At 39.9% G+C, this 18,275-nt stretch overlaps 1 protein-coding gene across 8 annotated transcripts in view; it reads right to left on the bottom strand.

The window, feature by feature from the left end:
- Window positions 1-18,275, bottom strand: part of LOC149799940 (monocarboxylate transporter 12-like) — a 60,379-nt gene that overhangs the window by 31,789 nt on the left and 10,315 nt on the right. For 2 of the 8 annotated variants that reach the window (XM_089959407.1, XM_089959405.1), the window contains exon 2: window positions 2,749-2,800. The exons of 1 other annotated variant lie outside the window; for it this stretch is intronic. Coding sequence is in view for 1 of the 7 variants with exons in the window: in XM_089959412.1 (XP_089815538.1) it covers window positions 1,530-1,560 (31 nt within the window). In the remaining 6 variants the exon portion in view is untranslated. 5 more of the 8 variants (XM_089959411.1, XM_089959412.1, XM_089959406.1 and 2 more) reach the window with 4 other exon arrangements.

Here is an 18,275-nt window from a genome sequence, read left to right as displayed (position 1 = left end):
AAAAAATTAATTGTTGTTCACCACATGGTTGAACACCTCACCCCACCCGAAAATAATTATGCGGGCGCTCCGATACAATAGGTACATGTATTGGTACAGTAATTACAATAATGAGCTACACACTAAACATAATATATTTCACGGTAAATGAATTAATGATGCAATAAATTCATTATGTTTTAGAACCATAAGTGTATATTTTGTTGAAATCAAGTACATTGGGGATTTTACCAATAACTATGCTGTATATCACAGGAACATTTAGCACTCGCAAAACTGTAAGATTTTGCAATCCCAGCTTTCATTGTTCACAAATGACTCTTATATTGAAAGAATGCAAGCGTTGAATTCGAATCCTACCGTTTACAATAAATCTTCGAGAAAACTGTCTGCAAAATAACTTTTGAAAAGAAAGAGAGAAAGAAAGATAGAAAAAGTAGAAAGAAAGAAAGAAAAGTAGAATTTATGACATTGTACAAGATGCTTCTGTCTGTATGTAATAATGCAGCTAACTATAACGGTATTATATCATGTCCCTGTGTATAATGTATGGTCTATGGATTAAATTCCAGGATAAAGTGTGCGCGAGTATGTATTATATTCAAAGAGGGGTGATGTATCCGATTTTTTTTCTTCTTCGGCCACGCAAGTCTGTCAGAATAACATTTCTCTCTTGCTGATGATGATAACTGCACAACTAGGTTTCAGCAGAAAAAGCAACGCACACGTTAAGATCTGTATGGCTCAAACCCAAGGCTGTCGAATTCAAAGGCGATATAAAAAAAATAATAAAATAAAACATAACCCAAAAAAATGTGCATATTTAAAAAGCCTTGCGTACTACACAGAATCTGTACATTTTATAATTATTTTTCGAGACGACATTTGTTTTTGGACTAATATTGGACATGCAGACTGATGTGTCTTCGTTTTAAATTCTTACCAATTTTTACATAAAAATGCGTGCGCAGAATTGTTGGACGAGGTGTATCAATGATGCCGTATCGATGTGTATTAATTCGGCAGTATCGACTAGCATGTGCCAATAGCGACTTTCGCGCTTCTCCGGTGTTTTGTTGTACCTATCTCTTTTCCGAGCTGCACGCACGAACTAATGGACTCAAGGTACTAATTCAGTTCCCAAAGTAAACCTGAACAAACACCAAGATATTAAAAATTCAATAACTTTTTGAGTGCTCATGATCAAACCTATATTTATCAGTATAGATGAAACCTGGATGTCAGCTTCTGTGTTGAGGAAAGGATAAGCCGCGGCATTTTCTGGACCTGCATGTGTTTGAAACATGTGCTGTCAATTCCGCACCAAAGAGTCAGGTGCTAATTTTAGTAATGAGTATTCCGAACTCAAGACTGTTAACGGACCGAAATTCCATCAATAAAACAATGTCTATATTTTCTTCACTTACACCTAGGATAAGCTCTCAACAGATTATTTTTCCTAAAACATAACTTACATTATTAACCGGTTCTGGTCAGCCAAACCCTTATACATTCAATCTTATATTCACCCATTTTCAGGCTGGTTCCCATTTTTTCCATATGATTAGTACCATGTGAATGTTGTATTCCGCATCGTGTTTATATTGAAAGCACGTAATCACAGTCAGCTTCCCAACCTTTCTGAATAATACAACACCTTCGTTTACGGAGAATATTTAACAGACACATTTTCTGTCCTTATGATAATTATTTGATTCCTTTATACCTCACAAGCTCGAACTATACCTAATTACCTTGTTCCGTCCAAGCAAAACATGTAATTTAGAAAATATGCAGTCAACAACGGCATAGTGTATTGCTATTTTTAGAAGACCGCATCAGACTAATGTGCGTGAATGGAGCGTTCTCTCGCGCAAGAAAAACAAAATACATATGAAACTATCGGACACACTGGAAATCAAACTGAGACCAAGCCCCGGCGACTAATTGTTTTGTAGTATAAAAATGTCCCGTAAGTGACTTATGTATATATATATATATATATATATATATATATATATATATATATATATATATATATATATATATATATATATATATATATATATATATGTGTGTGTGTTTGTGTGTGTGTGTGTGTGTGTTTGCCGAATATTTAATAATAATGCAGTCTGAATTGTCATTAGTCTGCAATTTGTTAACATTCATATTTAAGCAACATTTTAAATGTCGAAGCTTTAAATACATTTTGTGAAAAAATAATTTACATTATTGTCATTGTTATTATTATTATTATTATTATTATTATTATAGAAGACATACATATATACTAACATGTAGAATCAAGTAATGAATAAAATATTAAGAGGGCTAAAACAATTTAAATAGAACAAATGATGAGTAAGTAAAACAGAAACGATTTATATTTAAAATAATGGCTGATATTTTTATCATAATTTGTTTAACTTAGAAAATTTAATCAGATGTTGAATGATAGTAATAATAATAATAAAAATAATAGTAATAATTATAATAATAATGATAATCCCTGCATTCCCTTTTCTTTGTAAATGTTAGACAAATTGTTTACATCATCAATGCCATCTAAATATGAATTGAACAAGCTTGTAGTGTCAAGACACCAATATTCAGACAAACGTTTAGACTCTACATTCACGGTGTTCTGATCTTCTCTCTGTGATTTCATCTCCAACATATTTAATCTGCAGCCTTTAAAACGGTAGGTATCTATATCATATATATGTACCGCCTTTTTTTTGTATTTACCTGACCGAGAGTCCGCATCATATTCGGAGCACATCGTCATGTAGGTGTCAGTCTGCACCGTTAAAAGAAAAAAACACCAATTATTGTACTCGACGTTGACGATTCTATTTTTCTAAATTTATGAATCTTTCCCAGACGGATCACTTGTTTGAAATTTGCTAGATAGGAAGGGATTAAATAAGTCTGTGCTATGCTGTAATTGTGCCTTGTACTAACTTTCCTATATTGAGGGTTGGGTTCGATCAGATCCCAACCATAGACCAACAAGTAGGTCTCCGCTTATTATTTATTCCCCTGACATTACTGGTAGCAAAGACCAAGGCTGTCGTTCCGTATTCCATACTGAAGATTTTAGCTGTTTCAGCCTCCCATCATTTCTGACTAACGGACGCTCGCTGGTAATTAATACATTTATTTCTACTGATATTGGTATGCGGATGGTAAGAAAAATCACAGGAGTCTGACGTTTTATCAATAAAGTACTGCGAAATCTGACAACATGAAATCACCTTGTCGGTTATATAAATGAAAATCCATCTCATTTTGACCCATTGAATTCAATCTTTCAGAACACTTACTTTTTTAGTATGCCCTGTCAGAACAGAACACCTCGGCATACAGTAACTAATGACCTTTTGTTAAATTGCTGATGCATGATTGGAAAACAACATCACTCCAAGAATAAAATAACGCATGGATACGTTCTTATGAGGGCTATACCAATAGGAACTGACCAATGATTAGGATGGAGCTGCGGTTAGGTCCGGCTGTCACGGCAGAAATTTGAGAGAGAGAGAGAGATATTTAGAAAAATGAAGGCTGTAATGAGATAGTAAAATATGCTAAATAATAATAATAATACATACATACATACATACATACATACATACATACATACATACATACATACATACATACATACATACATACATTGAAATGAATTTGCTATAATTTTCTTCCTATGGTCAAATTTGTTTGGATAATTTTTTTTTTATGTGGGACATGTAAATGTCGTATTCTTTATGATATATTCTGCTCTGAACTGCTGAAATACGCTTGGTTCATCCCCGGGATTTCTCTTAAGAGCTCATCATCCTTCAGTAATCTGAGAAATGCTTTAATATTTATTTTCCTGAAGAACGATGAGCTCTTAAGATAAATCCCAAAGGAGTACCATACGGATTTCACCGGTATCATAAGAAATGAGATATTTACTTATCAATCCCCCACCAACAAAATTAACCAATGATCACATAAATTTGACAAGAAAATTATAGCAAATTCATATCGATGTATGTATATATGTATATCCCTGCATGCATTTATATATATATATATATATATATATATATATATATATATATATATATATATATATATATATATATATATATATATATATATATATATTCTCGTATATTGATGTGTATCGTTGTAAACAATATTTGATAATGTTCAGATCTGGTTAGAAGTTAAGAATTAACATGTATGTGTTAATTGTGCGTGTATGTATTTACATATGCATGTGTGTATGTGTGTATGTCTGCTCTTCAATAATACCATTGTAGATAGTATTTAATTTCACCGAAAATTCTATTAATAACGATAATAAATTATTATTATTATTATTATTATTATTATTATTATTATTATTTAGCATATTTTGTTATCTCATTAAAGCTTTCATCGTTATAAAATGTATTTATCTTCGTTATAAAATGTATTTATCTTCTCTCTCTCTCTCTCTCTCTCTCTCTCTCTCTCTCTCTCTCATCCCCACCACAGATTATACATTCGCAACGAAGGGAGAAGTTTTCCTGCTCGAGAAATAAGTCGTACTGCCATGTCCTAATAAATTGTATTTATTCATAACAAGAAAATCAATGATGCACAATAGGGAGATTTCTCAAACTACACTTCAGGATCAAAGCAAACCAACGCCTAACCCCTCTCCTGGTTTTGCAAATATTAATACCAGAAAAATAAGTAATGTATACGCTCTATATTCTTACATAAAACTGCAGCAATGTTGGACTAGAGATATCAATGTGGCCATTGATACAAAAATGAAAAATATGAAGAAAAAAATAATCCCCAACTTGTATGTAATAATTAAACTTTTGCAGTATGATAGTCCCTTTTGTCCACATACCGTTATTCAATTTTTCTATAATAGAAGACAGTCTTGACAAAATGTTTGTAATAATTTAGTATTTGGAGCGTATATTCCAAAAATCATTCAGGCACAAAAGCAACAGAAAGTAGCTATAAAAAGTGTTCTCAAATGAATTTCCCCATGTGCTGAGGGCCGTAGAGAGCGATCACGGGCCCTAGTGTAAGAAACACTCGGGCCTCTCCTAGTTCTTGTTGAAACAAAATTTTCTTTTATTAAATTAAAAAGCGTTGTTCAGCTCAGGCCCTTCCGGGCTCGGGCCCTGGGGATATATCCCCAGTTTCCCCCTCTTGATGGCCCTGCTGATATTTAGAAAAAAGGTTTATTATTTGACATTTGTTAAGTAAAATTACAAGACACTTTATACTTTCATGAATTTATAATCATTAATTGCTTATGGCGATGGAACCCGAGACCATGAGGGTGCTACTTCGATTCCCAATACCGTATTGTCTTGTGCAAAGCACTTGACTACACCTGCCTCGGCGCGATATAATCTTCAAAGCGTTGCTGTGCCAAAACACCCAAAAGCACACTTGAATTGCTAACTTGATAAAGATATATTTATTTCATACTAAACCGGCCATTTCAGAACCGCTCCGGTGGCCTAGTGGTTAGAGCGTCTGCCTCGGATGCGGGAGGTCGTGGGTTCGACTTGCAAAAATGTTACTAACAGCTGCCTCGTTTATCGCTCAGCATTAAGATGTTAGTGTTAGGACTGGTTGGCCTGGTATCAGGATAATGTGACTGGGTTGGACATCATGCTACATGTCTGCGGCATAACGCCCCAGTGCTAGACATCACTATAAACTGTCACGCTGCAGACATTGTAGCGATATGACTGAAACATTGTTAAAGCTACGTTAAAAATCCACACACACACACACACTGGCAATTTCGAGTAAGCCGTGAAATACTAGCAATTGACAGTAACACTTTGGAAGGCCCAATTCCCACGAACTTCCCATAATGAGAAATTACGTAAAACCTATAAAAGGAAAGGTTAACACTAAAGGTTTGTTTGGGATTGGCGTCTTTGATAAACATGGGTATGGTCATACTAGTTCGGATGTTTTACATATTTATATTATGTTACGCGTAGCTGTATTAAAACATTCCCACTAACGTATTCGCTACTCTTTTAATATTCATGAATACCTTAAGAACTATAGTTAATAGACACATTCCACTTATAAGATCTGTTGCACTTTCGTCTGCTCTTACATTTAAAGATCTGTTAAGAAACTCGCTCATCCGTATTACCTACCTTGAAGTTAATTGCAAATGTTCCACATTTACGTAATGCCACGACTCCCGTATTTGTGATAGCTCATCCTTGGACTACAATTTACCTAAGGATCGCCCACCAGCTATTTATAATCGTGGTATTTATCTGACGCAACGCGAAGCAATATAAGGCGAGGAGGTAATATTTTATTAACTGAAGGCTGTAAAAACTGAGAAATATACATTTATGATAACCATGTTGCACATAAAAGATGGGAAACACATAATCGGATTAGATAGACCTTTTGTTGTGGGCGGTGCTGCATCTTTCAGAAACGGGGTTAGGGTCTGTTTACGTCCACCATCGGAGTAGTACTCTCTCTCTCTCTCTCTCTCTCTCTCACACACACACGCACACACACACACAATAGTTTCACTTTTTAGAGATATACTTCTCACAAATTCGTAGCTTTTACAAAGAACCCTCAACGGGTTGTAAATAACGTAATGTCAGACGACGCCTTTGTTTACACCGAACATTTTCATGCGAGATGACGTCTACATTTGTTCCCATGTGGCGACTTGGACTCTCTTAAGGTTTATGTTCCCATTTGTTGATTCATTTTGTATTTAGGTCACAAGTCTTTAAGTGAGAATGTCAGACCCTTTATACTGCAATTAGTTTTAACTGATAGCAGTACCTGAATTGTGATAATTACACACAGGTTAAAATAATTACGTGCCACCAGAACAAAAACATGTTCGTATTTTCCAAAGACAATCATTTTCATTTTTCGGGGATTCCAAGAGAAAAGGTAGTTTCGGAATATAAAATATCAAAATTAACCTCCAAAATATAAAATTAAAGATACTGCAAGAGCTACCGGTACAAAAATGATTAAAAACATTCATTAAGAAGGGTATAACATATATCTTAACACATCGATTGTTAGATGATCCTATAAGCTTTTGTTCACATCTTTCAAGCACAGATCCGAGAATATGGTTGGGATTGTCTTAAAGATGTAGGAAAGAGGTCTGTAGGTTTTGGCGTGGGTTGGTGGGGTTGACGCCATTTTTTCTGCACATGACAGGCTACTCGTTGGTCTGATTTGTTTTCGTTGCGAGGGTTTTGTTTTATATAAAGAATAATGATTAGGTAGCTACTTTTCAAAAGAAATGACCCAGGCCAACGACCATATTTGTTGCAATGAAAGAAAAAACGTTTACAAGAAATTCAAAAGCTTCTCTCATACGTATCAAGAAAGTTGATACTGAAAAACAGGAATGGCCAACGTTTTTGTATGCAAAGTACTTTAAAGTGAGTTCATCCCAACTAAACAAGAATATGAGCCCGTGTTTGTGACAAAAAACCTCCGTGGTTTTGTTTTTAATATAATTATATTATATATATATAGTTCTGGATACAGTTTTATATATTTTATCAAGTAGATATAACGATAGAATTTTTGAAGACCACCACCCCCCCACCCACACAACGAAACAGCTGCGTGGTACGGGTTACGGTTGAGGAGCAGATATACCCAAACACACTGTGGGCAACATACGTTAAAGATTGTTCAGCACACGCAATCCAGTTACTGAGAATGTGTTTCTCACCCAAACAAATACCAACAGAAGTGACAAATACAATAAACCTGTCAATCGACTGCATATATAAAATTACAGTTTAAAACTATCTGATACATATTAACCAAACAGTGATTCCGATGTGTTTGTTTTAACAGACGTTCCATTTCCGAATTAACATTATCAAATGAAAAATATCTTGTAAATTATGGAAGCCGTCATTAGAGTGTTGGATACGTGAGATTAAAAGCAGGGGTGAATAAGTTTATTTATTTATTCATGTCAAATATATGTCTTTTCATGTGTTCAGATAACGATGACGGATTTCTCCAACATATTTATTTTTACAAGTTTTCCAACGAATACTATTAGACGCTTCTAGAGTTTGTATTATAACGCATCTCAAGCGCTTCTTTGGTTTTACTGCTACCGAAACAAGCATTTTGATTAATGAAGGAACAGAGGGCACATATGGGTTTATTATAAATAAATAGTTGATGAACCATCACTTTTAAACATTCAGCAACATTAACTTATTTAGTACTGAAATATACTTTAGGTGTAAAATCTGATGTAAAAGTCAACAAGCCCTTCTCTCAAGTTATATTTTTATACTTAAAAGGCATACTTATATTTCATCTTCTCCTCCTGTCTATGTACACATGTTAAGTTCTTCCATTAGTAGTATAAGGGGTGAGATTAGCGACAATGGGAATTAGCATTAAAAACACCCCCTGGGTAAGATTAGCGACAATGGAAATTTAACATTAACCACCCTGGGTAAGATTAGCGACAATGGAAATTTAACATGGGCAAAAAACCCTGGGTAAGATTAGCGACAATGGAATTTAACATTGGAGAAAGGAAAAAAAAAGGAAATATTGAGATTAGCGACAAAGGCATTCGAACAATGGAAAAAAAAAATATCGATTCTAGGGACAAAGGCAATTGAACATGGGGAATAGAGTTTGGGTCTGTCTAGGGACAAGGGGAATTGAACATGGGAATAGAGTTTGGGTTTGTCTAGGGACAAAGGGGAATTGAACATGTTAGAAAAAAAAAAAATACTTTAGGGACAAGGGGAATTGAACATGGGATTTTTTTTTTTTTTAAATTTTTATAAAGGGGTAGGCAATCGAAAGGCTATCTCTTTTCGAGAAATGTGGGTGGCCCTGAAAAGGGCCTTTGGATTTATGTTAATATTAATATTAACATAGACGGCATCTGTCACATCTTCTTCTTCTTAAACTCCTTCTAACTGCAGGTCCATACACAAGTACCCTCTTGAGGCATCCTTGTCTTTCTATGTAAACTCTTCTCATCCATAGACTAGTATCTGTCCTATCAACAACAGTCCACTTGGACCGGACATACATGAGCATGTCCGTCCTAAACATCATTGAAGACACAAGGCTGGATGATTCAACTGTGGTCCACATCGTGAGGCGACGAGAACAGGTGAATCAATGCAGTGAACTGCGCTTATTTATAGGTACAGGAAGGATTGAAACGGATTGAGTTCATTCACCAATCCGAACACGCGTTACAAAATTCAGTCAGTCCGCATCCAATCCGAAGAGAGCAGTCTGTGACGTCATGTGGTCTATATAGATTCGCTAGCGCCTGTGTGCTGTCAATCTATGCGACAGTGATTCAACATGACGGAAACTCAGAAAACGATCCATTGGGGTGCACCAGCAGTGGAGACCGCCCAAGGGAACCCGGACTTACTTTCAGAAGAGGTACATTGGGATTTTGTGGATTTTCTTACCTCGCAAGAATTTGTTCCGGAACCTTCGTCTCATTCTTCATTACCGCAAGTGGAGAATTTTAGACAGAGACAGAAAGAAGAATTGGAGAAATTTACGCAACGACAAAAGGAAGCGGAACAAGCTTTTCTCCTACAGCAACAGCAATAGCAACAAGAAGAGGTAAGAAAAAAACAACAACAAGAAGAAGTAGCAGCAAAAGAAACAAGAGGGTGAAAATCAAACGGCTACGGTACTGTTGGACATTTTAGCGGAGTTAAGAAGTCTGAAACAAATGTATCAGACTTCTTTATCACGACCGAAGAGAATACGACCTTCCCGAGCTAAACACGCCAACCCTGTGACTAAGCCTATCGTACCACCCTTAGTGATTTCAACCCAATCATCATCATCAGAAGTAGGCCTCGGCCGTGGCAAAGGCTTAAGACAGTTAAAGTTGATTGCTTAAACTCACCCCTACACCAAAAAAGGCCCTTTTCAGGGCCACCCACTTCTCTCGAAAAGAGATAGCCTTTCAATTTGCCAATAACTCAAAAATCAACAAAAAAAACCATTTTACCCTTATAGTACATGTCTGTGTATGAGTGCGTGAGTGTAGCTTCTTATTTTAAAATCAAAACTCAAAGACACTTACCTTATATAATTAATGTATTCTTTTCTCCATAGTTACAATCCAATTCACAATTCACAACAGAACACTTTATAAATTACATTCACTTCTTCTGTTTCTTTTTTTACTCTCTCTTTTTTTTCAATTTCTTCACCGTCACAGTCTTTTCCTCCTCTTCCTCCTCACTTTCTTCCCTTCTTCTTTTCTTCACCTGGCTGATTTCTTCCTCTGAAGAATCTCTCTCTTCTTCTGAAGAATCACTCTTTTCTTCCGACTCCTCTTGTTTCTTTTTTGGGCAATCTGGAGACCAATGTCCTTTTTCTTGACAATAATAACAGGTATCTTGACTTTTGTCTTTTCTAGCCCCTGTTTTTGTTCTTTTTTGACGGTCTGGACACTCTGAAGACCAATGCCCTTTCTTCTGACAGATATAGCAAGTATCTTGACTTTTATCTCGAAAGGAAGGAGAGTAGTCCGTCGGCTGGTCTGAAGAGAATTTTCTAATGACCCCTCGCAAAGCTCTGATGAAACGTTCCATCTGGGTAGTCTCTTCCATCGTTGTGCTCGGTTTGAGAGTAAAATGAATAGTGAAAGGACAAGACACACACCCTTTTTATATACGCTGGTTTGCCATGACTATAAATTAGTCTATGGTGTTTAAACTTGAGTCATTTGACGTTTTTCACTCAAGATGAAACGATCCTATTCATTCGAGAAGAAAGAAGAAGAAGAAAGTAAGAGGCAGAAACGTGATCTATCGCCTCGTACCAGAGCTGAAGTCTTGGCACAAATTCATGCCAGTGATTTTGAAGAGGACATGAGTGAACCAGAATCCGAACCCTCTAAACAAAGTTCACCACTCTCAGTCAACCCTGAAAAATACTATTCCATTCGAGAGACGGAAAAGCGCTCCTCTAGAAAATTTAGAACCACGGCTTACAAATACACAGTGAAGTTTAAAGATTTCAAGTCCGACGTACCATTGGAGAAAGCAGAAGGGTTTATCACCGAGATGTGGGATTCTTTGCTCACCGCACTCAAGCGACAATGTCAACCCAAAGAAGACGATCGCTTGACACTATCCATAGATCACGACAGCTTGAAATCCCCTGTTTGGATCGAGTTTAGCAGACCCGCAGAACTAACCCCTTCCAAAGTCATGGACAAGATTCAACACGTACAACAATCTAATGACCAGTTTGACATCACCGATGGTAAAGCCACACTGAAAATGGCCCACGTCTCTCCTCCTCAAGGGACCGGACAACGCAATAAGGTGTTATTGGTGAACGACCTTCGCAACACCAAAAAGAGTCTCGTCCAAATTCACAATTCTCAAGACCAGATGTGTTTAGCCCGAGCCATCGTGGTGGGACGAACCTATGCCAACAAGAACGACACGGTAGAATGGAAAAGAGCCTGGAAAACTATTCAACGATCCGACCGAGCCAAACAACGAAACGAAGCAGAACTCCTGTTACAACAAGCCGGACTGTCCAAAGACACACCCTGTGGCATTCCTGAGATGCAGAAATTGCAAGATGTCCTAGCTCCACTCTACACCTTGAAAGTGCACCCTCAAGAAATGCGCGCACCTCTGTTGTTTCGAGGGAAAGACTTTAAGGACGGAAAATACATTCATGTCTATTATCACGATGACCATTTCGATACCATTACCACTATCACTGGATTCCTGGGATACAGTTATTACTGTGAGAAATGTGACTATGGCTATAACAATCGAGAGCAACACAAACATTGCGGATGGAAATGCCCAGGATGTTTGGCCTCTCCACCCTGTCTGAGCGAAGGACAAGAAAGAGTACAATGTCCTGCTTGTCTGCGCACGTTTGTCAGCCCTGCCTGTTACCAACAACATCTGAAGACGCAAGGTTCACAGCAGAAATGTGCTTGTCAACTGCTGAGATTGTGCCCTACGTGTCGACAAGGCCTACGTACCAATAATACCAAGGCACACGTATGTTCAGGAAAGAAAAAATGTCACATTTGTCACCACATCGTGGACTTGGAACACCAATGCTACGTGCAAAAATACCAACCCCCACCAGAGAAAGAGGACGGTCACAAGAAGAAAGGCAATTTCATCTTTTTCGATTTCGAATGCACGCAAGAGACTGGCATTCACATTCCTAATTTCTGCGTGGCTCATCGTGCGAGAAGTGCATTCAAGAACCTATCTTCAGTCATTGCCCTCACTGCAGCAAGATTCCCGGAGGGCGTGAAAAAATCTTTCGAGGACCGAACACGTTAGCCGATTTGCCCAATGGGTCTTAGATCCCATCAACAAGACGTGGAGCCAAGAGGACATCAAACGTTACGGGGATTGTCATCGTCATGCCACGGTGATGGCTCACAATTTCTCTGGATACGATGGACAGTTTCTTTTGAGGTACTATACGGAACATGGCACCGAACGTCCTAAAGTCACTTTGAACGGAGCCAGAATCATTTTCATGCAAGTGGGACAAGTGCAGTTTAAAGATTCGATGAGTTACTTGGCCATGCCTTTGAGTCGAATGCCTAAAATGTTTGGAATGACAGAAATGGCTAAAGGTTATTTTCCTCACTTTTTCAATACGGAAGCCAATCAACACGCCGTTCTACTCCATTTGCCTGAGGCTCACTATTACGACCCCGACAACATGCGTGCCGAACAACGAGAAGCTTTCTACGCTTGGTACCAGACTCACGCCTCGGACCCTTTCGACTTTCAGGAAGAAATGCTAAAGTATTGTCGTTCTGACGTGGACATTTTACGGCGTTGCTGTGGAAAATTTCGAGAACTGTTCATGGAACACGGAGGGGTCGATCCTTTGAAAGAAGCTTGCACCATTGCCAAAGCGTGTTCCTTAGTGTATCGACAACGATTCATGCCTGAAAACACCGTGGCTGTCATCAGTCCTCAAACGACCCACTATGTCAAACGTCAATACTCGGTCAAAGCCCTACGTTGGTTACATTACTTGTGCGACAAGGAAGACAAATGGATTCAGCATGCCCGCAACGGAGGAGGCGAAAAGACCATCGGAACGTATTCGGTCGATGGCTGGGACTTAGAAAACCCCAAGATCATGTACGAGTTTAACGGTTGCTTATTTCACGGATGTCCCGTCTGTTACCCTGATCGTAGCACTAAAAATCAGTTTTTACAACGAACCATGGAAGACTTGTATGAGGCCACTTGTCAGCGACGCCTAAAGTTAGAACAGCAAGGATACCAAGTGGTGGAAATGTGGGAACACGAGTACGATCACCGTATGAAAACGGATCCCGAGTTTAAACGTGCCGTGGAAAGTTACAAGCTGATGGACCCCCTAAACCCGAGGGATAGTTTGTACGGAGGAAGGACCAATGCCACCTGTTTGCTGTACCAAGCCGACGAAGAGAAAGGAGAAGAAATCAAATACTTGGACGTGTGTTCGCTGTATCCTTACGTGTGCAAATATTGTCCCTTTCCTGCAGGGCACCCACAATTGTTCACGGAACACATCGACCTGAAAAACATTCGACAATACGAAGGCTTGATCAAGTGTAAAGTTTTGCCTCCCACGAACCTATACCATCCCGTCTTACCTCACCATTGTCAAGGCAAACTGATGTTTCCATTGTGCCGTACTTCTGCCGAAACGTGCAACCAAGACCAACCTTGTCAGCACACCCAGGAAGAACGTGCCTTGACGGGAACCTGGATCAGCGTAGAATTGTTCAAAGCTCTGGACATGGGATACCAACTGTTAGAAGTGTACGAAATTTGCCACTTTCCCAAGACACAACAATACCACAAGGGTGACTCCAGTCAGAAAGGCATTTTCGCCGACTACGTGGATGCCTATTTGAAACTGAAGCAAGAAGCCAGCGGTTATCCTTCCTGGTGTCACACTTCCGAAGACGAAAAAACATTCAAAGAGAAATACTATGAACAAGAAGGCATCTCTTTAGACCACATCGAGAAAAACGAAGGCAGGCGGTCGTTTGCCAAAGTGATGTTAAATTGCTTGTGTGGGTAAAATGGCACAACGACCGTGTTTACCCAAGACGGAATATTTGACAGAACCTTCCCGCTACTTTCAGATGATTCACGACAAAACCAAATACATGAAACACGTGGACGTCGTTCGCAAGGATTTGATCTTGGTCAATTACGAAGAAGATCTGGACTTTGTACAAGACGACCCTTTTGGAAATGTCATCATTGCGGCTTACGTGACAGCTCATGCTCGCTTAAAATTGTACGAAGCTTTAGAACTGTTAGGGGAACGTGTCCTGTACTTTGACACGGACAGTTGCATTTACATCCATCAACCGAGTCAACAGCACCCTGACATAGAAGGAGACCGTTTAGGAGCCTGGACAGACGAACATCCCGACGACAAGATTCTAAGTTGCGTCAGTGGTGGTCCCAAAAATTACGGCTACGAATACCGGGACCCACAAGGAGAATTGCACACGACGTGTAAAGTGAAAGGATTGACTCTGAATTATCGTACCAGTCGTGTGGTGAACTTTGGGGTATTGAAAGAAGCCTTGCAATCGGGAGAGGATGCAAACTTTAAAGTGACCACCTATCAACCGAACAAAATTGTACGTTTACCCACTCACCACATAGTCAGTCGACCCTTGGAAAAAGTCTATCAAATCGTGTACCAGAAGCGAGTGCGACTTCCCAATCATTTCACCTTACCGTATGGACACGTCGGTATTGGTCTGTATATAAAAAGAAACCCTAGGCAAGATCGATAGTTCATTGTAACTACCAAGACCGAGCGAACAAGATGAATACTTTCAGAGAAACACAAAACAAGTTTAGACAGGCTCAATTCAAGTGTGGGGCTTCTGAAGTGGAATGCGATTGTGAGCCTTGCGACTTTTCAACCTGTGTTAGTGACGGTGCCAGAAGAACCCGTCACCCAGGACGGGACTGTCGTGGACAGGCCTGAAAGACCCTTTCGGGAGGACACTTGTGTGACCTTACCCCCCTACTATAGAACTGGTTAGAACATTACCCAAAACATGTTGTACAGACATTGGTGTTTATTCCTCGTTAATGTTTATCATGTGCCTTTTATCCTTGTACTTAAGCCTTTGGCCTTTATGTATTTTTGTCTTTCGTATTCATGTTTGAAACATTCAATAAACGTGTTCTGAAAAAAAGTATATAAACTCTTGTCTTGTTTGTTTTCGTGTCACAAGTGACATTTCTCACACTATTGCTACATCTGCTGTCTCTGCTCCCTCTTCCTCCACTGTCAAAGTCATCGACGAACACTTAGATCGTGCCAGTTGGGAGGCTTTGTATCTTCGCCATCCCTTTAACATGCTCATTGCTGGACCTAGCGGTTCAGGCAAAACCGAATTCGTCAAACGTTTGATCGAACATAAACATCATCTGATCGATCGGCCACCTCAACGGATCGTGTGGTGTTACAAAGAGTGGCAATCGGCGTACAGCCTCTTGCGAGAAAGTCAAGGCGATTCCATCGTGTTTGTGGAAGGCATTCCTAAAGAAGACGACGGCATCGTCTCTGACTCCCGTCTAACCCATTAGGTCATTTTTGGCGACATGTTAGGAGAAGACGAAGAAGAAATTAAACTGTGGTTCACGCGCAAAGGGCATCACCGTAATGCCAGTGTCGTTTACATCACCCAAAATTTGTTTCAACAAAGTAAAGCCCATCGCACCATCAGTCTCAATGCGCATTACGTGGTCTTGTTTAAAAGCCCTCGAGATAAATCGCAAGTGCAAGTCTTAGCCAAACAGTTAGGAACGCCTTGGCTGACTCAGGCGTACGACGATGCCACTCAAACTCCACACGCCTATTTACTCGTCGATTTGAAACCTACGACCCCCGAGGATTTGCGATTTCGTACCCACTTGTTTCACCACTGGTGCCAAGACGGAGGGCCTGTCCTGTACACGTCTCCGTCCTCGACTTAATTTCACTCCACAAAAAAAATCTATAAAAACCTCAGACCCTTTTCGTCTGTCTCACACAGCGTCAACATGACGTCCCTTCAGTCGCATCTTCCCGTCAAATTGATTCGTGCCTTGTATGGCATCAGTGGAGAAAAAGATCCACAAATACGAGCTCGTGTCTTAGAAGCTAGTCTCAAAGAAGTCTTACGATGGTTCACGGTGACGGCACGTCAATTACTCCAAGGAATCATTCAGATTCCTCACCAAACCAAACGCTTTTTCGATCGAAACAAAGTCGCTTTGGTCCAACTGGCCGATCCCCGCATCGACACTCAAACCAAAAAACAAATCATTTTGAAACCTGGAGGGAGCGGTACTCTAGGAGGGGTCATCATTCGCTCTCTCTTAAGATGGGATCCTAATGCCCCCAAACTTCTCCCCAAGAAAAAAGTCCAACGAAGCCCCAAGAAAAAGAAAAAGACCAGGTCCCCAAGAAGAACTTCTCCAGTGGCGGGACCCTCCTCTGACCAGACACCACCCCAGAAAAAGAAAAGAAGCCCCCAGAAAAAGAAACAGAGAAAAAGTCCCCAGAAAAAGAAAAGTCCACAGAAGAAAACTAGTCGCAAGAGAGGCACTTCGGCCAGGACGCAACTTTACACTCGCAAACCACGACCTGCCACGGCGGTGACCGCATCTCCGGCAGCCTCACGTTCATCCACTTCTCCGTTGATGACACCAAGAACTGAAGAGTACTTGGAGACGTTGATCACACCAAGAACTTCTCCGTTGATGACCCCAAAAATTACTTCCCCAGTGGTAGGACCCTCCAATTTAGTGGCAGTGGCTGCTGCTCACAAAGTACCTTCTCCCAAAATCAAAGTCCAAGAAAGATCGGGCATGTTACAAAGTTTACTGGATTTGTCCAAGCAAGAACTGGCTCGATTTAGTCCGTTAGGTACCCCTGCACGACGTGTCATGCCTGTCCTCAAATTGATACGACGTAAAGACAATCAGTGGCGACGCGTTCCAGTATAAAAAAGGTGTGTGACCAAGTATGGTATCAGTGTTTTTTGGTGCTCCTGAAGACTCAAAGATGTCACCCTCCAGAAAACCCCAAGGAAAGAAAAGAAAAGGACTACCACCACGTTTAATCAAACATGGGGACATGCTATCTGTCCTGTCCAAAGCTTCTCCACCTCTACGAAAAAAACTCATTCAATCGGCCTCCAAAGAGGTCATCGATACCGTGTGCGAATGTTGTTTGAACGTCTTGAAAGGCACGATCCCTTTGTCCAAACACCAGAAACAATGCTTAAGCAAACATCGTCACGTTCTTCGCCAAATGGTTCAAAAGAAAATTCCGATTCGTCAAAAAAAGAAGATGTTGGTCCAACGTGGAGGCATTTTACCTCTCTTGTTAGGCCCCTTACTGAAAGGAGTCTTGGGAACCATGTTGGGAGGACTGGTGGGAGCAAGATAAAAAGGCTCTCGGAAGTCCCAAGATTTCAGAATCGACCCCTGACAACCCCATGGAAGGAGGAAAACTAGCTTTAGTGCCTTACAAAACGATGGATGGAATACCATCGGTGGCAAGAACAACGCACCCCGCATTTACCTCCCAATCCCCATTTGAGCGAGATGTCCCAGTTACAATACGAATTGCAGTCCTTGATGGATCGCCAAGATTTGTCCGAAACAGAAAAATCGCAAAAGTACGGTCAACTCTTGCAACGACTGCAACTCTTTCACCAGAAAGCTTTAGACGAAACAGCTCTACCCACTCTGAAAGATTTTAAGACCTTGATGAAAAGTCCAGCACCATCACCCGTACCAGTACCAGTACCAGTACCACCACTACCAGTGACCAAGACAGAAGAAGGAGAAGAAGAAGAAGGGTTTCAAACTCCACCAGAAAAAGTACGCAAGTTAACAACACCACCTACCTCCAGAATTGGATGGATTAAAAAGATGATGGCCACCCCTTCTTCATCACAAGAGAAAAAGAAAGTGAAGACAGAAGTGAAGACAGAAGTGAAACAAGAACCGATATCCCCCGCTCAGACATCCTCCTCTTCAACACCTATTGCCGGTCGCACACGCAAAGCAATGCAATCCAAGAAAATACCCCAAGAGAAAAAGAGTAGCATCATCCAAGAGTGGGTGTCTTATTAACACACCAACCAACACAAAAAATGGAAAAAGTCTTAGCCAGCATTTACTACG

Source organism: Sinohyriopsis cumingii, chromosome 5 (assembly GCF_028554795.1).
Source record: "Sinohyriopsis cumingii isolate HCF-2022 chromosome 5, ASM2855479v2, whole genome shotgun sequence".
NCBI lineage: Eukaryota > Metazoa > Mollusca > Bivalvia > Unionida > Unionidae > Sinohyriopsis > Sinohyriopsis cumingii.
Note: the sequence above shows the minus strand (reverse complement) of the source record. Positions and strands in the feature narration are given on the sequence as shown.